This window comes from Lytechinus variegatus, chromosome 15 (genome assembly GCF_018143015.1).
Source record: "Lytechinus variegatus isolate NC3 chromosome 15, Lvar_3.0, whole genome shotgun sequence".
In the NCBI taxonomy this organism is placed as follows: Eukaryota; Metazoa; Echinodermata; class Echinoidea; order Temnopleuroida; family Toxopneustidae; genus Lytechinus; species Lytechinus variegatus.
In genome coordinates, this window is record NC_054754.1 from 30,293,564 (window position 1) to 30,319,212 (window position 25,649).

General features: G+C 33.8%; 1 protein-coding gene across 1 annotated transcript in view; it reads right to left on the reverse strand.

Annotated features, from left to right (window-relative positions):
• LOC121428430 (collagen alpha-1(I) chain-like) overlaps positions 1-25,649 on the reverse strand; it is a 61,728-nt gene that overhangs the window by 28,275 nt on the left and 7,804 nt on the right. The window contains exons 2-16 of the mRNA XM_041625031.1: positions 24,686-24,836; positions 23,773-23,937; positions 18,853-19,051; positions 16,985-17,083; positions 13,634-14,101; positions 10,240-10,365; positions 9,248-9,343; positions 8,768-8,878; positions 6,997-7,050; positions 3,664-3,717; positions 2,943-3,041; positions 2,280-2,324; positions 1,600-1,698; positions 815-868; positions 120-218 (exon numbers count right to left, since the gene is read on the reverse strand). Of these exons, the coding sequence (XP_041480965.1) occupies positions 120-218; positions 815-868; positions 1,600-1,698; positions 2,280-2,324; positions 2,943-3,041; positions 3,664-3,717; positions 6,997-7,050; positions 8,768-8,878; positions 9,248-9,343; positions 10,240-10,365; positions 13,634-14,101; positions 16,985-17,083; positions 18,853-19,051; positions 23,773-23,937; positions 24,686-24,836 (1,919 nt within the window). The remainder of the gene's footprint in view (positions 1-119; positions 219-814; positions 869-1,599; positions 1,699-2,279; positions 2,325-2,942; positions 3,042-3,663; positions 3,718-6,996; positions 7,051-8,767; positions 8,879-9,247; positions 9,344-10,239; positions 10,366-13,633; positions 14,102-16,984; positions 17,084-18,852; positions 19,052-23,772; positions 23,938-24,685; positions 24,837-25,649) is intronic.

Consider the following 25,649-nt stretch of genomic DNA (forward strand, 5'->3'; position numbering starts at 1 on the left):
ACCTGTGGATCCTTCACTGCAGCAAGATTGGAGAAATAAAAAATAACTACAAGTGATTGTAAAGAAGGGGTATGTTACAAGAAATGACAATAAACCTAGCTGCATGGGAGAATACTGACCGGGTTTCCTGGAAGACCACCTTCTCCTGGTGGCCCTTGGTCTCCTGGTGGACCCTCAGGACCAGGTTCTCCAGGCTCTCCATCTGTTCCATTACGACCCTACGGGAAATAAGAGTCATGTTACCGAATACTTCAATGGTGCTTTGATCACACAACCTTACTCTTTTAGATGGAGTACTTAGAACAAAGTGATCTGACCCTACTACTCATGGAATGTAAAGAGTAAATTAGTAGGAGTCAATCAGTCAAATAATAAAAACAAGGTTAAAATTTGATGTTAAACACTACTGTTGCTACTATTGGAAAAGCAGTGCCTATAATTAATCTCACATCTGCTATGAAGGCAAGAAAAAAAAAGGAGTAGGACAATTTATTCAGTCCTTCCTAATCAACTTAAAAATGCAACAACAAATGGATTAGTGATCTCCTATACAATTTATGCTAAACTTACAAAAATATGTTTCACATATTCTTGACCCTCCCCCTTCTTGGACAAAGAACTGCTTGTGGTATTGATCAGGAATGGCACATAGAATTGATTTTTAGAATTGAAAATAAATTACAATGGACGATTTTGTACAAAAAAATTTCTTTGGCGAAATGGTAGGATTGAATACTGTGGTCTTTTGGCATTCCTGACTCTTTCACTATGTGCTTTCTCTCAATGCCCCTAAGAAACATAACAAAATACTTACAGGTGCGCCAGGTCTCCCATCAGGACCAGGTAGACCAGGATCTCCAGGAGGACCCTAAAATCAAGCAATCAAAATGTTAGTTATTTATCTCTATTCCTCATTATAAAACCCAAGTACATCAGATTCAATTTCATCAGTTACATTTTTGTTTGTACACATATTCAAATTCAGTTAAATTTTACACGAAAGGTGTGTTGTGTATGCGTTAGACTTAGACCAATACCTTCACTGCCTGGTATAAATTTCCATGTATCTTATCTTCTATGCTGACCAGGGAAAGCATTACATAGTGCTAAGAAGTCCTATAAGACATTCCATGCTACACAAAACTTATAAAGCTGCAATGTCTGTAACCTGTCAAAGTTTAATGAAAATATATATTTGAAGTGAACTAAGCACCTGGCCTTTACAGACATGCAATCATTATATTCAAGAGGCCACTAATGCATGTTTGATTGTACAATTATTTATAGGAAAATGGTAAGAATTATTTGGCTCATGATAATTAGCAACAAAATTAATTCCTCAACATGGCAAACAAAGAGAACCCATTAATGCAATATACAAGAGAAAATTGATCATGTAAAGAGGGAGGTAGGAATTCAGAAGATGTTGCAGAGTGCACGGTAAAGGGTTTAGTGGATAGGGCTCAGCAGCGAAACACTTAGTGTGACGATTTCAAAATATGAACTGGTCTTGGTTATGAAGAAGTTTGAACGAGGATTCATGACAAAGGGTAATGGAACCGCCAACCCCCTTTCAAGTAAATGATGATGATGACTTACAAAAAGACCTGCTGGCCCTCTTGGTCCTGGATCTCCTGGCTCTCCCTTTTCTCCCGCTGGTCCTGGAATACCTGGAACTGCTGTTTCACCAGGAGGGCCCTGAAAAAAAATGCACAAATAAAAATCAGTTCCAGCACATTATTCTGAAGGTTTCTTTTATAGAAGGCTCAATAGTCTGAGGATGAAGAAAGCTTTGTTATAGTTTATTAGTTACAATCTAAGGAACCTTATACCATTCCCAGATTAATGAACATTTGAAATTAAAAACCCTTAATTCATTGTTGGATAAAAAAAACTTTCGGAAAAAGAATTTTTATTCAGATAAACAAACCCTCTAAAACAAATTTCAGATTATTCCAAACGTTTTCAGATTAGGATTTTTCATTTATCATTTTTGGATTAACTAAAATTTTGTACTTTAAATACAGTATGGACGAAAAGACCACAAGTTTTAAAGAGAACTTATGCCATATGTCATATTTTAAATCATGTGTCCCACTTCTGTCACTACTAAAACTGAAATGAACATTCTAAGTTCTTAAATCTTATTATATTCATAACAACTTTTAGCTTGGCCAACCAAATATCAAACTGAGAACTTAAAAAAATAGATGGGAATTCAAAAAAAATGAAAGGAGATGGGAGAATATTAATTGTAAATGAAAGAGAGTGTAACTTACCGGTGGACCAGGGGGTCCCCATACCCCATGCTCCCCTGGCAATCCCTACAGGTTAAATGAGAGAATATTATCAATAGGATCTTAAACTGTAAAAGCAGCTATCAAAGTAGCTATAAAAATGTATTGATAAAATACTACTCACATGTATTTTGCTAAAATGGTGTCTACATACATGTATCAATAGAAACACATTCATATCCCCCTCTCTCTCACACACATACACCCAAATTCATATAGCTTTAAAAATCAAACTTTCACTCTCAACAGAATACATTTATTTTTTAAATGATGATCAAACATTATGTTAAAAACATAAATTTATTAAATATTTCCATGTACTACCTAAATTTAATAAAACAGGTCACTTAAAATTGGTTAGGATGAAACTATAATTAAAATAATATAATGAAGGATGCATTAACTAATAATTAATCATCATTTTGCAAAAATCTCATGGTAACTTGGTAATTTTTTTTACAGACTCATCGTCATACACATAAAATAATCACTATGCACACCATGAGTGTTCTTTAGACATAAATTAAAGAACTACACTCAAATGATATATAAACAGGATAGGGAGGAACTTGAATTAGAAGACGGATGGAAAGTGAAACCAAAAAGTGTGAAACCAAAGTAAAAAATGAAGATAAATATTCCTACCGCTTGTCCTTGGAGTCCAATTTGACCTCTGCCACCAGGATCACCTATTGGACCTGGTGGTCCAGGGGGTCCAAGCTCGCCCTTATATCCATCAAAACCCTACAAAAATTTACAGTATGTGAATGAGATTATCAGAAAATGAAAGATGGTTTTCATAAGATTTATCTTGCCATAATGTGAACAATTCTAGCTGCCTCCAAATAAAAAAATATTGTTTTAAGCTAGTAAAGACATCAACATACCATTTTCATTTGGCACAAATAAGTATTACTAGGAAAACACAACTCTGAGAAAAAAAGTGCTAAGAAGACAGTTTAGGGAAAAAATTGTTTGCATTTTGATTCTTTCACTGCTTGCTAAATTTGCTCAATTAAAGTTTGGGAACAATTTAACCTTAGCAATATAATATGATGGCGACAAATAAAAAGAAAGAAAGTACAATCTCGAGAATTTAGTGACAATAGAGTGCTAACTTTGCATGTGGAATCCAGTGAGTGATTTACAAGAGTAAGTCTGACTAAGTCATGCTCAAGTACCAACAAGAAAATAGAGAATGTCCCATTAGTGTAATTTTACAATGTACTGATGATCAATTGACTACATGTAATTGGAAATTAAGATGTCAACCTTAAATCTTTGTACATTTTACCCAACATCCAGCTCAGGCAGAGAGGATTGATGCCCTCTATCTCAAATATTATACAAGTTAAATATTACTTACATCTTGTCCAGCGCGACCAGGGTCTCCCCTTGGCCCTATTGATCCATCTCTTCCCTGTGCATATCAAACAAATAAAAACCAACCCTCAAGGTTATCACATCATTTAAATGCAGAACTGAGACTGATCTGAACAAAATTTTACCCAGTCTTGATCAATCCATACCTAGATCAATCTGCGATCAGAGGGGAAAAACTTCAGATTTTCTACATGCTTCTGACTGAGACATGCCTGTCTTGATACTATTACAGCTTATACAGTTTTTTTCCTAGAGATATTTTACAAACAGAAAACAGATATTCATACCAGAAAATAAGAGTGAACTGATTGTTGATTCAGGGACAACCCAAATTCTTTTTTTTACCAATTTTTTTAATGGAGAAAGGACAAGAACAATATTTTGTTTGCATGACTAGTCTTGTATGCAGTTTATGAAATATTTTGAAATATTATTCATCGTCTCCATAACCATAGTGTTATATTTTTTTGATGGCTGTATTTGCCATTTCTATGTTAAAGCAAATCATTTCTTGCAACATTAAAATCCTTCAACTTTTGGCACGGATAGACTAAAATATCCTGAAAATTAGGTAGAATTTACCAATCAAGAATGATTTACACTATCGTCATTAATTCCAATCGATAAAGGAAAAATTACAAAAATATCCCATATTAATTTTCTAGTCTGATATTCATATGTTTAATAAGAAATAAATTAGTGTTAAGTGTCATACCAAAAAAAGTTGCCAGAGCAAATAAATGAAAAGGAGGAAAAAGGTTAGAAATATAAGATTATCAATCAGTTGTAAAGTGGGAATCCACATGCAACTGTGCATATAGGAATAAACAAAAAAATATTATTTAAAAAACAATGTAGCATGCATTGTTATGCATTCTGTCTATCAAACTGAATAAACATATTAACAGACTACAATTCTTTGATATATCAACACTAAAAAGCCTATATTCCATGTTATAAAAGTAATGGTCTATGTTTAGTCTACTATAAAATGAAACAAATATTACAGAAAGTATTAAACAGTTACAATAGACTGAATGCTATTCATATATTGGTAAAATCTAGTGCTACTGCTCAAAATTCATTTTGAAACAAAGTACCCTCTATAATTGTACAGTAAAATTTTGATTAAATTGAACATCACTCACCGCTGAGCATGCCATTACATTAGGACCATTGTACAATCATGTGCAAGTTGGCCAAATATGACATTTACAGGTCATTAGATAATATTGTACATTGTGTGTCAAATCCTTGAATTGATGACAAATATGTTGATTAATCAGGATGTGATGAGTGAGTAATTATGCATTACAGGAGTCTGAATAGATTGACAGAAACCATCCAGTTTTAAAAACGGATAAATAAAATAGAATGGAAACATAGACCTTTCAGGAAAGAACTGCTTAAAATGGGAGTAACATTGCTTCCTTGGTAAGGCCATCCTACAAATGAGTAATCCATCATGATCTATGAGTAACTACACAAGGTATAATATATACAACTGATATATCACAACTACAGACAAAATATACCTTAAAAAAAAGAGAACAATGCACAAGGTTAGAAACAGTGTTATTGGTTATCTGGAAGCACATCTGTATTCCTAAGACCTGTTTAGATTAGGGTATAATCTGATATTCACCAGGTTTCTCTGTCCATAAACTTTAAGATCTCGAGAAAAAAATATTGAGTGTGGGGGGGGTGGTTTCTGGAAACATTGGTAAAAACTGGAAAAAAAAACGAAGTTTGGTCTTTCTTGGGATTTTTTTCTTTAAAGAGAGTGCACCTAGATTTCGGTCAAATACTATTCTCCTTTAAAAATACATGGATAAAGTATTTACTTATGGTAATTTACATACAATTCAAATATCTTATGTGAATATTTCTATATAAACCAATTGACCAAAGTGGTTGGGTCACACGCCTTTGATCATATTATAAAGCAAGGAACAAATAAAAAAAAATAAAACTGGAAAATCTTTGAGAGAACTAAGCATGCTTTCACAGGATAGAACAGCATGAAGAAAGTTTGTCCTTGTGGTCACCAGAAGTCAAGAACGACTCAATGGCACCTATAATCCAAACAAACAAATCATAGTTTGATGAATTTTAAGAGAAATATCATGCAATTTTTTTGAGATCTCGAACTGTATGGACAGATCGTAAAACTAGAATGTTGGCTGAGTAACACGAAGCTTAAACGTTGATCATAAAGCTGATTTTTAACATCGATTGCACATTCTGGTAAATGCAATCTCTTGCAAAAATGAGCCTTACGATCAATAGCTAACGTTTGTATTACACATCCATGGTTAATATCAGATTGCCGAGGTCCAAGAAAAAAAGCCATTGTTAGCACTGAGCAGTGAACATAGACTTTGCCACTCAAAATGATTTGATTCCAGTGCACAGCAAGGAAAATAATCTCCCTACCAAATGACACCGTATCATACTAAAAATTCAAAAAGAGGAATATTCCAAATGATATTTTGATGTCCAATAGAGAACTAGTTGAAATAGGTGAAGAAAATACTTATCAATGATGAGAGATCAACAAATTTGTGTCGATTTCAAAGAATATTTTCAGAGGTTTACATTGTTATAAGCACCTCACTTTATAAAAAATGAATTTGTTAAAACCAAATCATATTGTAAGGTTCATATGCTTGATATTTCGTGAGCTTTTTTGTTTTTGTTTGTTTGATGAAAGAAAATAATAAAAAAAACTTGATGGCAATTGTTCGCATCATGACTTTGGAAAGTGAAACCTCTTCCTAATATATCATAGTCAAAACTGTTGGTAAATATAGCTGAATATATGTTTACAAGCAAATACCTTTAAATAATCTGGAATACCTTTGTTACAAATAAATAAGAGTAAAGCACTACAACCACTTCAAGATACAACCCCAATGTGGCAAAGTCCATGCAAGGGCTAAAAGTGAGCAAGCTATCTTCATTTCAAAGTAATTTCTATACTTTTCTGGCACTTTCATCTATGACTAAACTCTATAAGTTTAGAAGATGCATTCAAAAAGGTTAAAGTATCTATGCAAGTCTGTGCAATTAAAAAACCCTTTTCCTCAACAACCAAAAAGACAAAATAAGACAGACATAAACTTAAACAAACAATGCCAGAAAAAGGTGTATATTTTTGTGATCAAAAGTCATCAGGTGTTAAAAGAGTCAAACCTAGCAGAAATTTTGAGTTTGTCTCAGCATTAGTATTTTTGCAAGCTAATTAGAGAAAAAATAAATATATAGATCCAGAAGTCAGTAAGAAATAATCTTTCAATATAAGAGAGTTGCTCACTTCTATTCCTTCTTCACCTTTTTGCCCCCTTTCTCCTCTCATTCCTCTTAGGCCCTAGAAAAGAACAGAAAATTCATCTTACTGATTTCTGGTCTAATTCTAGATAATAAATTATTCAAATAAACAAAAATAAAGAAACATGATACTCTTACTACTCTTTGAAGAAAAAACAGACCCCATATGAGGAAACTAAAAATGTATGTTTTTAATTCTTTTTCATTTATTTTTGTTAATATTTCAGTCAAATGTCAGTAAATCATTATTTAATTCTTTGCACGCTACATTAATTTTGGGGGGATAATAATGACAATTGTTTCCATGTTATTTTCTTTGACTCAAGATTTTAATTTCTAACCATTGATACTGATGATTATCATAAAGATGTTCTCAAAGAACTAATGCCTTTAATTAGCTTCTCTAATATAAAAATAGGGGAGAAAACTAATTATTACAATTGTTGAATTTAATTGTATGAATGTGCAAAATTGCAAACGTCAGCGTGCAAAAGAAGAACATTAACAAAATTTAACACATTTCTTGTCACAAAAATAAGAGAAATTTTTCCTTTTTTACTATATCAGTTTTTTTTTAATCATGTAACTATTTCAAGGAGGTAAAATAATATTTTCAAATACTGTGAGAGTACAAAGCTGCCTTCGTTTGAAATTCTCATAATATTAAAACCATTAAAAAGGCAATATGTTTGTTGTTGTTTCAAATTATCAATTTCGGCTCATGGAATATTATCACTCGATAGTTATACACGAATCAGTTTTCACAAATTCCCTCAGTTAGGGCCAATCCACATCAAACCTCTGACAGAGAAATTTTTCTTGTTGTCATTTGTTCCTATTCTTGCTATGGCATATGTCATATAATATGTGGGTAACCCCCCCCCACACACACACACGCACAAAAAGATACGAATCAAAATAAGGATGAAAACATAAGAATAAAGTTTTCCCATTCTAAATAAATCTCTTTTACCCATTTTCCTTAATCCTTACCTGGCATTCGGATTCACTTTGCCAGAAAATGAAGCCAATCACATTGTAAGACCTACATTACCAATACATTACCTCTAATGTAAATATAAATTCCTTGAAGGTCAACTGAGTGTTGACCTATCATCCTTCACGAAGAAAAAATGAGCTATGTTCCTGAGAACTCTGTCATGTTAACAGCTGCTAAACATTCCTCAAACATACCCGTATTCAGCACTGCAGAGAAAATTCTCTCTGCATACGAATACAGCCCAAAATATTTTAGAAATATGTAAAAACATGAAAATCTGAAATATATTCAAGTTTAAAATTGATTAGTTTGTGTATAAAGTATTTTTTTGCTAATATTTCATGAATATTTTTTTAAATCTCTTGAATATTTTTTGTATGAATGTATATTTTTCTTTACATCCTGATATGTTTCCTACTATTACCTGCAATGACAATATGCAAATAGATCTGATCAATATTAAGTAACACAAGCTACCTTGAAAACCTATGTTCCCTTTTTGCAAAAAATACTATCATTCTTTCAAATATTTGGGATGCAATTTTGTTAATGGCATCCACTACTGTAAACAATGTTCTTTTTGTTTCCTAGAGTGACATCAATGATATTTATTGAGGAAAACAAATTTTGGAAAAACATTTTAATGCAGAAGTTATAAATGATGTCACATAATGTGCTTCTTAAAATCAGGATGTTAATGAGACTTTGACACTACTCTTCGAAAGGTGTAGACTAGAGTAATGGACAAGTAATTTACCTTGTTTCCTTTTTGTCCAGGTGGACCTATCTCCCCCTCAGGACCAGGCTTGCCAGGTGGGCCAGCTTCGCCTGGTGGACCAGGAGCCCCTGGTGGTCCAATACCTGGGTTCTTGGAAGTTGGAATAAAAACAGATAGAGAAACATCAAATTAATGGCAGAATATACTTCTCTATGCCATGACCCTATTTGCAGATGTTGTCGGGGTTGGAGGAAAAAAGAAATTACACTCACTGAAATCAGATAAGTTCTCATAAAGGAAAAGTGATGATCATGAATTTCTATTCTTTATTTACAAAATGCATGTTTTCCTCTTAACATGCATAAAATTGATAAAGATATATGCAAATTGTTCACTTAACATAACCTCCTGTGAAAAGAAATCCTCTTACATTATCAAAATAGTTAATGAAACTAGAAAAACAGCAAAAATTTCCTTCTGAAGCAGTTCTTAGTCTATTGACAAACTCAAAGAGCTTACCCCACCAGCAATACCCTTTGGTCCTGCTGGTCCAGCTGGTCCTGGAAGTCCTGGTTCTCCTGGCTCTCCACGTGGACCAGGTAAACCTTTAATTGTCTGAAAAGTAAATCAATACAAGCAAAGAATTTGTTTCATTGGCAAAAATATGAAACATTGCCCTTTAGTTCCATTACTGTAATGTTGTTGACAACACTAGTTCAACTTTTTGTTAAACAACCATACAATGCACACCTTTAATCTAAGGTGGAGGGTAAGATATTTTTGAAGTATATCATTAAAAGTGTTGACATCAATTATGGCCTGAGGCTTAAATTATATTTCAAGATCTTAAGAAATGACAATTATGTATACTTGACGTTGCTTTCACTATTGGTGGCGTTAAAAGTGCCACCTTGCAATATCTGATGGATATTTAGCACTGTACTTGATCAAGAGGGCACATTTATTTTGATATTAAACATGGGATGATAATATCTATTGAGGTTTTTTATGCTACCCCTTTGGAATGGAGACTGAAGTGGGATAATGATCCATGCCACTGAAAAGACTGGTGTATCTTTACATATTTCTGGTAGTCGTTACTGGGGTGGCAGCAGTGGGATATTAAGCAGTAAACAAGACTGGCAACTTAACACACTTCTTATATTGGTTTCTGTGGTGGCAGCGGTGGGATATTAAGTAGTAAAAAAGACTGGCAACTTCACAAATTCTAGGATTGGGTACTGCGTTGGCAGCAGTGTGATTATACGAAAGACGGGTAACTCAACACAGTTCTGTTAATGGTTATCTTGGTGGCAGCGGTGGGATAAAAAATGATATGAAAGACTGGTAATTCAACACATGTTTGGTATTGGTTACTGTGGTGGCAGTGGTGGGATATAATATAGATAAATAGACTGTTATGAGAGGAATCTTCTGTTTGTGTTAGTATGCTATTAAAATAATGGCGAGCACATTTGAAATGATACGTCAAGCAATTCCATAGTACTCACTGGATATTCATCCCTGAGTTGCTCAAGAAGAAACACTACCACTTCATTGTCATCATTATTCTGAAGATATTCAATAAGACCATCAGGAACTCCAGGGAAGCCATTTTCTAATATTGACATTCGATCCTGAGGAATGAAATATACAATGACTAATTACTAATTTCTAAATCAGAAAAGGATATTATATAGATACATTTACTACTAGAGTACCATGCCCTTTTATGGTGTATATCAAAATATAAATTGTATTCAGTTTACAAAAATGCATGTGTGATAAAGAAGTTCAATATTCACGCAAATGAATGCAATATGTCTAAATATAATAAATATTGAATATCAAATAAAGTAGGGTCTACACTAATCAAAATATGGAAGAAAATCCCAATCTGTGGGTAAAGTGCAGAAAAAACAACATGCAAATATTATTTAACTCAATTTAACCCTTACCATATTGCAATACAAAAGTGGTATATTATTGATGCATACAGTATTAATCTCTAGATTTGTTGGGATTCTGAGCGGTGTTTATCCAATCTGTGATTTTATTAAGGTACAATTGAATTGAAATTGCTTCATCTTGCAGTGTCACTTCTCCTATTTACATTAATGTCTAATACTGGGGAAAATCCCATTTACCCTTGAGACCACATTATAGTTGAAGTTCAAGGTTATGGTTCAAAAGTTCAAGGGGAGAAGAAACCCAAATTTCCCTCTTGAGTTGAGGAAATTTTCAGAGAAGACATATATCTAATTAGAAGAGCATAGTGTAGCTAGTGGTTTAATACTCTTCTGAACAAGTGAACTTGATTATTCTTATAATCATACTAAAAATATGCAACATTTATTTATTGCTTAATGCAGTGTTGTATAAGCACTGTATTCTTTTTGTCTTGCACCTTACCATAGCTACCATTTAAAGAGAAGACAAAAGAAAAAAGAAATAGTACTTCCCATTATTTGGGTATAATACAGATATAACAAGAAAATGCCACAGGTTTAACTTTATAATAGAGCTCTCATTCAAAATCCAAGCAAAAAAAATCAGCAACATCTCTTCTACCAACCACTCATTTTACACCATTCATTCCATAAAGTACATAAAAATCCCTCTTCTTGAAGTATTAATTAAAAAAAAGATTGCCTATTAATTTCATTTCATGGTCATTCTCCAGTGAATTAGACTGGTTTTTACTTCAAAAAAATTGATATTGTATATTACTAATTTACATTACTGGAACAATTTACCCCCTATTTCTTGGAAACTCTGCCTAATAAAAATTTATCAAGTTAAAAAAAGAAAACTTTGTTGCCTAACTTTCTCGATTGGACATTCTTACAATTGAAAAAAAAAACTTCTCAAATGATTGAATGTGTTTTAAACACTTTTTATGCTGATCTCAACATTAAATGCATACTAAAATTAGTTAACTGTAGAAAAGAACTATTTCAATAAATTGACTGTATTGCAATGGAAATCAAACCAAGAACTTTATCCAAGAAGTAAGCATAATAAACAATACAAACCAATCAGATATGGCCAAGTAAAGATAGAATATGCAAGGTTTTATAACTGAAAGTTATTGAATCATTCAGCTCAACAGGACACCATGCATTAGGGATATTTGGCAATCTGTGATTGGATGATTGCTATTTTCTAGAAAGTTCTGTGTCGTCACAAGAGGGGAGGTTCTTTTTAAATTTCTTTTCACATTATGGTAGACACAAATAAAGACACTTTCCCTCTGAACTCCACACACAACATAGCCATGTCTTATTTTAAAATCTTCAAACATCAATGATCTGATTGGCCAATGCTAAACATTGGTTTCTTGAAAGTTCTATATGACATGGCAAAGTTGGATTCTTGTTCATCTCCCAGTAGGATATCAATCAGGGTTTCCTCCAAATGCTCCTGTATATTCCTGCACATTATGCATTTATCAACAACTATTTGAGTAATGGGGATTTTCCTTTCTGGAGTATTCTACACAAAATATAAATTTATAATATTTTATCTCTCTCAGCAGGATTACTAATTCATTCTTTCTACAATTTTTCTATTAAGGCTTTAATCTGCACAAACATATTAATCACAATGTAAGTAATATTCAACATGGAATCAGATGAGACATTTTTCTCAAAGGGCAATACATAGAAAAGTAGAAAGGATAAAAGGAGGAAAATAAATAAGCCATTGAAATATCTTTCTCAAAATTCAGTTATGAAAATAATTGGGTGGGAATATAGCTTTAAAAATACAAAAACTATAAGACAAACTTATAACAAATATTGAAAACATATCAAATGGAATGTATTGAAATATACTTTTCAGCCTTTCATGCAAAATACATTTTCACAATTCCTCTCTGTAAGTACCACACTTTTAAAATTGATTTACTTTGAATATTTCAAATACACAAGTTTCAATCACTAACAAAGAATTAATTTGGAATCGAACCCAAAGATCCCTGACAGAAGAAATGCAACTTTTCAACAACAAAAACATTGTACATTCCATTATATTCACTAGAATGTGTGGGAATAGTACAAACTATACTATGAATAGGTAGATGGTGGGTATTGACATCGTGTGGTATTTCCTGTGAATCGAATGTACGAGAACTGCGCTAGTACACCTACCTGCAGAGAGGGAAGATTGTGAAGGGCACGACATTTGCCACTATCACCTTGGTTAATAATCTAATTGACTTTTCTCAAGATTCTGGTAAGCTCTTCAAGAAACAGACACAGCTGTTACTCATACTTCTAAGCTCTAAACTATCAGGGAAGCACTGAATATCTGAGTAACAAACAATACTATGATCTCTGTGCTGTGCTAACGAGTCATGAAGATGACAAATATACATTTACTTGGCAGTATCTTCTTCACTCCTGTAGTGTTACGTTACTAATGTATTCATTCACAGGATCAAGATTCATAAGCAACAACCAAATTGGGCATCTTATGAAACTTTTTGAAAGTTTTCTTTGACCTACTAGTTACTAATATCATATCCATGTGTCTTGATGTAGGGGTTTCCATAAGAGTGAACAATAACTGTTAAGGCCTGGTCACACCGCCCGAACGTTGTTGGAGCGGTCGTGGAGCGGTAGGGAAAGAGGGTCGAATTTCGCTCTCAAAATTGGGGAAAAAATCAATAACAAAAATAAAAAAACAAAAACAATCAAAATAAAAAATGGTGAACGGTAGCGAGCGGTGATGATTTTTTTTCCTCCGCTCCACGACTGCTCCAACAACGCTCAGGCGGTGTGACCATGCCTTTACATATTAACAAAATAAATCTTGCAACATCATGGGACATACAATTTATACAAGAATACAAGGAACATTTTCTTTAGGGAAGATGAAGTTTAAAAGCTCTTTGCAACTTACCGGAGTCATTGTCCCAGTGACAGGGAAAACAGGTGGCATTGTTGTGAAAATATCTTTTATATCCATTGTCACATCCTTTGAAGGCTCTGGTGTCAAGTCCTTATCCACAATGGCGGTTGTCATGAAAGGTTTTGAGGTAGGTGTGTAATATGGTTCTATCATTGTGACAAGGACAGGTCCAACGGTTGGGGAAGGTTTTACCTCGGGAGTTGTTCTCTCCTTCTCATCCAACTCTTTCGTTGTGGATGGGAATTCCGGCTTCACAGATACTTCAGTGCTTGGCGTTGGTGTTACCTTTTCATCCGGTGTTTCAGGGGTTGGTAGTGGCTCTGGTTTCTTTGGTGTTGGAGCTGGTGTAGTTTCTGGAGGTGTTGGTGTTGTTGGTTCAGGCGTAGTTGGTTCAGGTGTTGTTGGTTCAGGTGTTGTAGGTTTCGGTGTTGTCTCAACTTTCACAGTTGTTGGTGCAGCCTGCACACATTAATGAATGGTAATTCAGTAATCATTTTAATAATTTTTTTTTCAAAGTCATAATTTATCAATAGCACTCAATTTGAAGAAAGGTACTTATTACACCTACATAAAGTGAACAAGACAAGTTCCACAAAAGCTCAAGGGACATACAGATTCAGAGTTTAATATCATGCCATGTAACCTTTGGGTGGTAATATGTTATACCTTAAACTTGAACTGACAACAATAAACATGGAGTTTATCAAGTGCAAAATAACATAAAGAAACTGTCATCAAACAGTGAAAGAAGAACCAGTTCATTAGACTATTCTATTTTTGTTGTCTTATTGTTCATTTTAACAAAACAAATAATGAATAAATAAATCAATCTTTAAAAAATGAATAAATTAAAAAAAAATACCCATACTGCAGGTATATTACACATCTTATAAAGGTTTGACTCCAATAGCACAGAGCTACAAAATGGCATTATATGTGTGCAGATACTAAATGCATAGACACAGACAAGACAGACTGATTAGGAGATGCCTTAAAGTCATCAATATATAAAAAAATATTAATTGAATGAAAAAAACTTCTTGGCCTTGTGCCAAATCATACCATATTAATATCAACTTTGATTGCTGCAAAGATCACTTTTTATTTGTACCCCCCCCCCGAATATGATGAAATACTTAACATATTATACCAAATCTATGGCTGTATATGGTAAATGCATGATGGGCCAAGCAATTATTCGCCCTTTACCCTAAGCCACTGACATATATTGATGCTGACATGTGATAACTGAATATAACAAAGGGTCAAGATTCGATAGAGGTATCAAAAAGTCAGTTCCATATGTCTATAATCATCATAATAAAGCTACAATGAGCATGGTTTGCATATTAGTGTCAATGTCAATAAAGATCACCGGTCCCCCAAATGCTGTCCTTATTAGGCTTTGCTTTTATCATTATTACAGTCTCAAGAGTTTGAAATAAAAGATATGATCTAGCACAAGTAAAGCAAAAATATGTGAGTCCCATCAAAATCAATAGCAGGATTTTTTTCATTTTTTTATTTCAAATTAAAGTATTACTAATCGAACATATTTAAAACACTGGGTTGTTGGTTCCGCCTTTTCCCTTTAAAATGACTTAGATGATAAGTAGTAATTAATGGTAGGAATAATATGTTGCCAATTGAAGTCGACTCTACTGATAGGATTACGTAACTTATTATTTATTAGCATGTAAGCCGGCTGTATCTATTAGTCATGTTTTGAACATGATTAAATCCAGAAGCATTAATCAAGTCAGGTTTTATGATCAGGATATATAACTAGGCATAGATGATAGATATGGGCATCATGGTTTTAATGGAGGAGGGGTGGGTGTAATATGAAATAAGGTTTACAGGTGTGTGTGACATTTTGGGTGGGCAGGTCTTAAAATGTAAATAGATTTATGGCACAGCAAAACTTCGAAGGGGCTGATTTTCATTTTACAGCACAGATGGGAAAAATTATAAATTGCAAAAAATATTTCGGGCAAGTAAAAGGGATATGAGCCCAATTAATAGGCTACACAATGTCACATAGCTCTTATTGCTTTGGAGTATATTTAGCCCTGAAAGGGTGACTCGCAGTCATCACCCAAAGCATAATCTTGATATTTTACTGTTCTTACTAGATATATTCATCCATTTTATCAAGAAATGCACAAAAACTATTTTACTAAAATAAGAAACCTATCTACTTTAAACCTCCGGGAGCACGCCCATAACCCCCCCCCCCCCTCCTCCCCCACTCACACCCCCTGCATGGGCTTAATTCTTATACAAGGTAGGAAACTTGATTAGTGTTTACTGTCAGGGGATATTATGAGCTGTCTCCTTAGAAGACCGGAATCATGTTTTTAATGTCATGGGAACCATCAAAACTCATTAGACTTCATGTCTGGATGATGAAGACACCTTCCTCTTTATGTCATATCATACGGTTACTAAGCAGTTCACCCTTTTTCAAAGTATGTACATTTACACCCTCTTGTTATCCTTTGTGTGGGCGCGCTGTGGTCTAGTGGTTCTGACTCTCGTCTTTCAAACAGAGGGACATGTGTTCAAATCCTGGCCATGGCGTGTCTCCTTTAGCAAGAAATTTATCCACAATGTGCTGCACTCCACCCAGGTGAGGTGAATGGGCACCCGGCAAAATTATTTCCTTGAATGCACCGAGCGCCGGTGATGGTAGCTAAAGCCGGGGTAATAATAGCAGCGCTTTGTATCCTCAGGCAAAAAGTGCTTTATAAATCCAGCTATTATTTATATACAAAATTCATTTCTCAATTAATGTGGATTGACTTCAAAGATACTACCCTGTTGCCACTCTCCCTTCACACACAGACACACACAAAGACAGACTCACACAGACAAATCAGCATATAATAAATGAATGAGGTAATTAATGAGAGATGAACATGAGATTAACAGAATTACATGAAATCAATGCAAAAAATGACTGGATTAATCATTAATGGCTGAAGGAAGGAACAAATGAAGAAAGAAAGAAAGGAAGGAAGGAAGGAAGGAAAAAGGGCAGAAGGATGGAAGAAAGGAAGGAATATCCATGCACAAAAATATTTTCAGTACTTTAGTTATTTTGGATCAACTTTGCAGGAATCGATGAAACCTATACTTCCTTAATAATGATACAATTTTCTCCAAGATCTAATGAAGAAAACTTAAATCCATATATCCAAACATGAATTAATGCAAACACAAATTCAGTATAAAATTCTAATTTTCCATATTTTCTTACCACATTGCAATCCTAAACACGGTGGAAAGGCAATTAAATAGAGTCATTTCCATATGAAAGGTGAGAAATAATAAACTTACTGTTGTTAATAAACCTCCTTCTGTATAGCATGGATACTCAAATTCACAGTCCTTAACGGCTTTAAAATCATCAGAAAATATCAAATTTTGGATGTCTCCCTGGAACAGAATGAAACAAAAAGAAAAGACATATGTGTATGCCAAATTGGAAGACTGATGAAGGGTAATATGTAACAATCATGAAATAAACAGATTAACAAACATTCTACTTATGAATCATCAAACAAAGAGGGATTTTTCAAAACAGATAATTTTCATTATATTTTATTATCTAACAAACTTGATTTTTTTTTATTTCTTGCTTCCAAAATGTTGTACCTGAATAATGAAACCAAAGTATTTCAAGAAACTCTTAAAATTGTAAAACCAACATATTAATAATATGTGTTTATCCTACATGTATGGAACTGTTATATTTCTTTATAAAAACACAATTTTAGCATTTAACAATATAACTCTGTTCTATTTTTCTCACATCATTATTTCAAATGTTTCATGTTTGTTTTAACACGGAGTGACAATAAATAGTCAATACACAGGCTAAAAATGTATTCCTCAATCATACCACCCTTAGCAAAAACACACAGGAAAATCAAGGAAGTTTTTGCACATTTCTGTTTTTCATCCTACCATGTCCTCCTCAAATGTTTATGACAGATCAAAAAGCTATCCAATCATCTACAAGTTAAGTTGATTAACCCTTAAGCTTCAGGTTTCATTCCCTCTCATGGATGATATCTTCCTCATATTGAGCGCTAGGAATTATTGACATAAACCATCCAAACTTTTACATGTTGATTTGTTCAAACTTATTCAACCAATAGCCTATCCTACTGAACAAGATGGTCTCTGTAATAAAAAGCATCCATAATTTGCAGAATTCATAAATAAACAGATTATGTTCTAATTCCTGATTAAAAAATATTTTATTCGTAAAATAAACAATGGAGCATTGTTCTAAAATATTTTAACAGAAATCTTGTACCATCCATCCAATCCAACCTGTGAACTGAAAGTTTTGACTCTACTGATATATGGTGGCAGCAGTAGGATAATTGGAAGACATTATGATAAAACATATGAGGAAACAGATTATTTGAAAATAAAATAGCAATGATTTTGTGAGACGAATAAAGTAATAATATGAAAGCACAGTAACTCTTGACATTGTAGAGTCTATTGTTCAAGAATAAAGTGACCTTACATGGTGAATCATACACAAAAAATATAAAGAATATAAAATGTAGCAAAGATCATACTAACAGGGCCTAGAGAGGTGTGAAAGAAGTTTGAGATGGATTGGAGAAGTATCACTTGGCAACAGTTTTCAGTGTGAGGTCAATTCGGGTCAACTACATTAAGATACACAGTGGGGAATTATTACTTTTTTCCCCAAAACCAAAGGAAACGATGTTTCACACATTTTTGCCACGCTAAAATGGCAAGGTGACCTACTTATATTATTTTCATACATTATGCCTTCAAGGGGTAACTTCATAAGTTTTGGAAGTAGGAATGTATTACCAGCAGTCTACTGCCAAAGGGCACGAATCCAACTGTGAAGCTCTGGGCAACCATGGCTAAGAATTTATCCAAATATGGAAGTTTGTTGATATCATACAGGTAATAGTATGAACTATCCTCCATAAAGCCATACAATATTAGGTACTAATCCCCAATTTTGGTCAATCATTTGTTTCAATAGTTTTGATTTCTTGTGATCAATTATGTATTCCAAGAACAACAACATTTTAAAGTTTGTTAGAAAAATAATCAACATTTTGTCTTCCCTAAATGTAAGAGAAATGATAGGACTTTTATCAGCATTTGAAATCATCTCATAAAGTTTGTAGCAATTAAATCCTTACCCTGAATGGATCATCATTTTCATTATAATGTCCTCCCAATACAAATTTGCCTGCTGTGGTGAAATCTATCCTTGCATTGCCAGCTCTTGTGGGTAGTGTAGCAACCTCAGCACAATCCATGTAAACTTTTATTTGGTTTTTATTGATTCCAACGGCAATCTTATGCCATTTATTATCAGCAAAATCAACTGCAACAAATCTGAAATAGAGGAAAAGAGAAGAATGATTTGTCAAGGATCATGGAAAAAAGGCGTGAATGGAGATACCTGTCCACATCAATACTGAGACTTAAATAAGAGGAATGCTATCATATTAATGATAATTTTTCACAATATCTCTATGTAAAAGTTTGCACAGATAAGAAATTAATAAAATATAATAATTCACACTTGCTCAAGTCAATCCTTGTACAGAAAAAACAGATGTAATTGTGTTTAGGAAGTGTGGTCACATTTCACACAAAATAGGACTAGTTCCTTGACCAGAAAATTCCATATCTGCCATATTGAATTTCTCCATCAATGAAATCTGACTCCAAAAATGTTTGGCACAAGTTATTACCAATTATATCCAAAGTATGCTTTGATCCAAAGGGTCAAGTTGAAAAAAAATTTGGCAAATTACATCTGATAAAGGTACGCCTACTCAATGTCCATCGACGGCAAGAGACTGGAAAACTAGCGGTGGATATTTGTCCGAAGCTCCTGTGGGAACCCAGATGAAAGATAACCACTCAAGCATCCAAAATATTTGGTAGGGATTATTTTCATTTCTTTATGAACTTTCTATCTTGCTCAAAAAGGAATAGTAACGAATACCAGTCCTGAGCTGCTTCTTAAGCCTATGAGATCCTGTTTGGTCCCTCGACTATTCCAGAAGCACCTAGTACTGAGTGATCTGTAGGATGAAGCCCATACAGAAAGCTCCCTCCCGCCCAAAACAAGCTGTCAGATCAACTAGATGTTTGCTGATAAATATGGTATTTCAGATATAGAATATCGTCATTCCAACAGCTGCAGTGAAAATGAGATGCGAAATTGTATGTATTGCTTAAAGTTATTAAGGAAGTAATTCCTCAAAAAGCAGTGAGCACTGGAATCGGTTGCCGAGCTTAGCCAAGGTAATATAGGAGTGCCCTGAACACCTAACAAACAAGGTGGATACGTGCGCTATACAAATATTTTAAACCGAACAAGTGTTTATGAAATAAATAGGGCAATACAAGGTAGGCATAATAGACATGGTGTGCTCAGTGGTAGAGTGCCCACATCATGAACAGGAGTCGTGGGTTCAATCCCCAGCTGAGTCATATAAAAAAAAACAAAAATAATGATAATAATATAGGGTATTTATATTGCGCACATATCCACCTTCTGCCTTCTTGTCAGGTGCTCAACTTTTTAGAATGGAAAAGGGTAATGATAACATATTATATAAGGGCCCACTCAAAAATCGGCCAGAGTTGAAGTGGCTACCCTTGGTAAATAAGGGCTCTTTATCTCATTATATTTATCATTATTATTATTAGACATTCAATTTCATTTGACTTGAATCCACACAATTTTGTTTACCAGACACATACTTGAGCCAGCTTGCTCCCTGAAAGTATTATCCATCACAATTTGCTGAATAAATGTTTGTTCCTACCAAACTAGTTTTGATTTCAATTCTAGTTTTGATATGAAGGACACCCTACACCACCTTCCCTCCAAGGCCTCTGGTTCACAGTATGACCATTTTGCCATGGTCAGTTGATTTTTTTTCAGCTGGAAAAAAATGATGATATATCAACATCAATTTCCACAGTGCAAGTATTGATTTAAAAAAAATGCCCATCATACAAATCATGCAGCTTTGGAGATCCCTAGCATATAATTTGAACAGCTAAGCTAGAAGTTACTTTACTGTTCAAAACCTCTCCCAATGTTGTTGTTATTGTTGTTAATGGTGCTACACATATATATATCAAATGGCAAGCTCGTATCTATTACTGGTTCTTAGAAATAGTCTAACCTAATTTTTTTTTTTGGGGGGGGACTATCTGACAGAATTCATAAATGAAGAAGAATAACTTGGCAATTTCTAAATGAATTTAGTTAAATAACTGTTCATTTAATTGCAATTAAAAAGTAATTCATAATGTCCATCGACACCTAGGTGCCTGTAAAGCACATAACTACAGCAATGAAAATAGCTCTTAAACTGCTGTCAAACAGACTAGGAAGACCCTGGGCAAAATTGATAAAGATCAACTTATCATCACAGCTCATCAAATGATTAGAGGTTGCTTTAATAGGTGTAATTGGCACAGGAAATACCTCGGCAGGTCTGGTCAATAAGCCCATGGAAGGCGTTTTTACAGGGGGAAATGAGAGTTTAAAAGGTTGGGGAAATTAGAGTAAAAGGTCAGTAAACTCTAATTGAATATCTGACAAATAAGGAAGTTATACACTTTCAGCATTATAATCAGGCCAAAATCGTCTTCTTCAAGCCATTTCTCCATTCCCCTTTTTTCTTTCTTTGTATTGCATATAAAGATGTATCCTATCACAAGGTAAATTACTCTTAGAGAGTTATGCCTTCCTCTGTTCACACACCTTTTACATGTTGATAATTATTTTTTGTGTGAAAATGGAAGAAAATAAATGTTTATGTGAATTAGATTGCTGTGTCAATATTATACATCTTGTGACTTCTCCACTTAAAAAAATTAAATCTCATTTGTCTTCTTCAATGTGTACAAGAAAAGCAGAAAATTTACTTCAACTTAGCAATTACTAGATGCTGCAGGAAATCAATTGAAAATTACTCTTTAGAGGAAGACGTGTTGTACCTTTCACAGTATGTGTAAGGTATATGGTAATGGGATTTGAAAGATAAATCATCTGCTGAGTGTAGTCCAAACTTGCCTAAAAATCATAACTGTTCCATTCAAATCTTACTGAACTTTCAGTTCCTCTCATATTTTCGCATGTGCTTCTATCAAAGAAAACTCAGCACCTGGGTAGCTTTACTCTGTTGGTGTTCTAATTTCAAACGGAGCAAAGTGTGAATTCCTTGATTGTCAGACAGAGGCTTTCACCATTGATCTCAGGTCTTATTTCTCACTTTGTCTCCTCCGAGACACCATCGCAATCTTCCAAAACAACATCCTTTCATCATGATGACATTGATCACCAGACGAATTCTGTTTTTGCAGAGAGCAGATTAAGTTATCCTAAATTTGAACATTAATATGAAAAGTATGGCACTAATTTTCTTATACATGAACATGTGGAAAGCATTCAAATCTGTTAACAGAATATGTATTCAAATATGAATAGTCAAATTGAATATTGAAATTAGTATAAGTTGCTTAGTATGGCATTGGGATTTATCAAAAACGATTTTACAGCTATTTGCTTTATTCCCCATTGCTTTTTCAATTCACAAATCTTAGGATTATTAGTGATCGAAGTTAAGAACCATGGCCAACTTTGTGTTGAGGTGACAGAACCGAATGTAGATATGCCTATTAATAGAGGTTGTTCACTCACATGGATTTTATTCATCTGATCTAATTTTCATTGAAAATTTCTTATGAATATGTTTTATGATGAGGTCACATTTTTTGTCAAGTTTTCTTTTCCTTTTCATTTTGTTGCTTTGAGTAGACAATACAAGGTCAATATCAGTCTGATAACCATGTCTAGTTTAGACATTAGTCATTAGTAATTCTACCTTGATGATCAGATCATTCTCACCTCCAAAGTCAATGTCTGTGATAACTTAAAGACCAACACTAGCTTCTTAATTCACTTTTTAGAATCAGTATTGGATTGACATGGGATGGAATGGAACACCTTTGAGTTATAGCCATCTAGTTGACTTTTTACCTTTTCCAGCAATTATGTGAATTTCCTACAACCCAGTCTGCTTATTCTATCGACTGTATCTCTTTTACATTATAATGTGGATTTTGTCAAATGAAATTAAAACATGAAGTTATCATGAGTGAGCTTTTAAGGTTTGCATGTTGTAACACTGGATATGGGAGTTGCAAATATGCCAACACCATGATGTAAGAACATGGTCTTGAAAAGGACCACCTGCAGTGATAAACATGAATGATCCCTTTTCCTCGATCAAGGTCATTCAAAGACCATTTTACCATTGTTCATCTTAGATATATCAAAATGTTGTGCTTAAGATAGCGCACAATGCTGGAGAACAATCAATCTGAATCACAGGGACATGGTTTGTTTTCCATGTGCTCTATCAGTATTTTGTGTTTCTAAAATACAGGAAGTAAAAGGCTTGATGAGGTCAATATATTTAGCATTACCATGCACTATGTCACTTACCATTCAAAGGTCATACTAATTTTGCAATGATTTATTAATGACTAGTTACGTTATAGCTCATGCCCACTCTCATACAATCTGAACAATCTGTGGGAACTTGGTGGCTCAGAGGTAGAGCGCCCGCCTCGATGAACAGGAAGTCGTGGGTTCAATCCCCGGCGAGTCATACCAAAGACTTTTTAAAAATGGGACCTTCTGCCTTCATGTCAGGCGCTTGACGTATGAGAATGGAGAAGAGTAACAATAACATATAATATGCTGGGCCAGCTACAAAGAATAGCTCACAGCTGAGAGTGGCTACCCTGGGTCACAAGAGTTCTTATTATCATTATTCACAACTGGCCTTTTGCAGCTGATTGCAAAAAAAAATGAGCTGTCCTTTTCTTTTTTTTTACAATCAAAAAAGATTTCCATGAATGACATCAAGATCTGATAAGATCCGACAAGATCACTATGATTACTACACGATTTAGGGCTCGATTTTAATCGTGGCACAAATCGTAGGAGCTAGGTATAAGATGAATCAAAGCGTAAGATAGAGGGAAGTATTTCCTTTCTTACAAATGGAATAACATACCTGTATGATGTTAATCTTTTTATCCTGACTTGTACTTCTAAAAGATTAATTCCCATTCTTAATCTGAGTAGAATGTTATTATTGGCATCTACAACTGTTACTATGTCTCCCAATTCCTCCTGGCCATACTGCATGTTCATCAGTACTGTGAAACTACTTGGGAAGCTGTGGAATACAATAAAAGAAATTGAACACTAAATCCCATGATACAGTTTAAAAAAGAAAGGGGGGAATAGCAAAAAGTTCAGGCAATTATACATATATGTCAACTCGAGACCTGAATATGATATAACCAATATTATTTCTTTATATCTCAGAAAACAAAAATGCATATGTATCAGAAATATTCTTAATCGATTCAAGGTCTACAACTGAAACAAACGAAAGCACAAGAAATCTACACAAATTATTTTTCCAAATCCACCTTTTCTACCATTTCTTTCTTTTTTAAAGAATGTTTTTAAGAATATGGAGAATAGCAATGATAGTTCTGTATATGTTTTGATAAAATGTAATCAAGGATTTTGTTTTATCATTCGTTAAAATCAAATACATTTTTAAAATGTCAAAGAAACGAATATCGTAAAATTTTGATAAATGTTGCTTTATGATAAATATCAAATACTACAAATATATCACTAGTACATGTGGAGTTGCTAAAATATCTAAAAACCTCTTCCTGCAAATATTGTAAAAAAAATCATCAGCTACGTAATCAAATCATAATTCGTGGTTCTGACATTTGAATATTCATTTCTGAAAATTGATTTTCTTTCTTCTTGAATGCACATACCGTATATCACATTCATCAGGAGTAGATGTGGACTAACTAAAATATATCTCTAAATCTGTTCCTGCAAACTTAAATAACACTTTTTTCACTGATGAGAGGAATATAAAGATTACCGTATACCTTGAACCAACTACACTAGAGGTCGGAAAAGTACTATTGCCCTGTGGTTTGAATCTGTATACAAGGCATCCATTCTCTCCTACGATTTCTTTTATCCTCCCGGCTTTAGGCGCTTTGGTTCTCAGATCCGTGAGAAGGTCCACACCTCCAGCTAAGTGAAACAATAAAAAAAGAATATATGATCAAAAAGGGGTATAATATTGGTAAAAACGACAAAAAGAATATGTGACCAAACAAGGTATGATATTGGTAAGAACAACAATAAAGAGGAATATATATGTATGATAAAAAAAGTTATAATATTGGTAAAACCAAGAATAAAAAAGAATACATGATAAAAAAGGTATAATATTGGTAAAACCATTAATACAACATTGAGATGAATGAGTGAACAGATTCCGTAGAAATATATATTCAAAGCTATTTTATTGGCATAAAACTTTCAAATTAAATGATCATGGGTAAAGCTGGTAAATTTCAAAGAACTAAGCTTTGAGTTAGTGGTAGGGTCCATTCTACAAGTATTCTATAAGGTCACCATTCAAAGTACAATATGTGAGGCCAATGTACTGCCTGAACCTTTGACACTAAATTACTGATCTTGCTTTTTTTTGTGTTGATCAATTCCAATGCAAATCTTCTTCAATCATTCTCCTTTAACCTCAGTAAACTGGGATTTTTTTCAATTGATGATGGTGTCTTTGCCATCTGTACCACTTCTTGTTTACTAAGAAGAAGTCAAATGAACACAGTATCACCATTAGATCATCAGGGTGAGGAGGGGTCTTCATACTCCTGCACAATGTAAAAAATATAACCATGATTGGTGCTGTTGAGTAGGGCTTTCTTCCATTTTTTTTTTTTATTTCACATGTGTTATTTTATTTGTATTGTTATCAATTTTTAATGGAAATACATTCACATTAAATTTTCAGAAAAATGTATAGGCTATGATAATCATTGC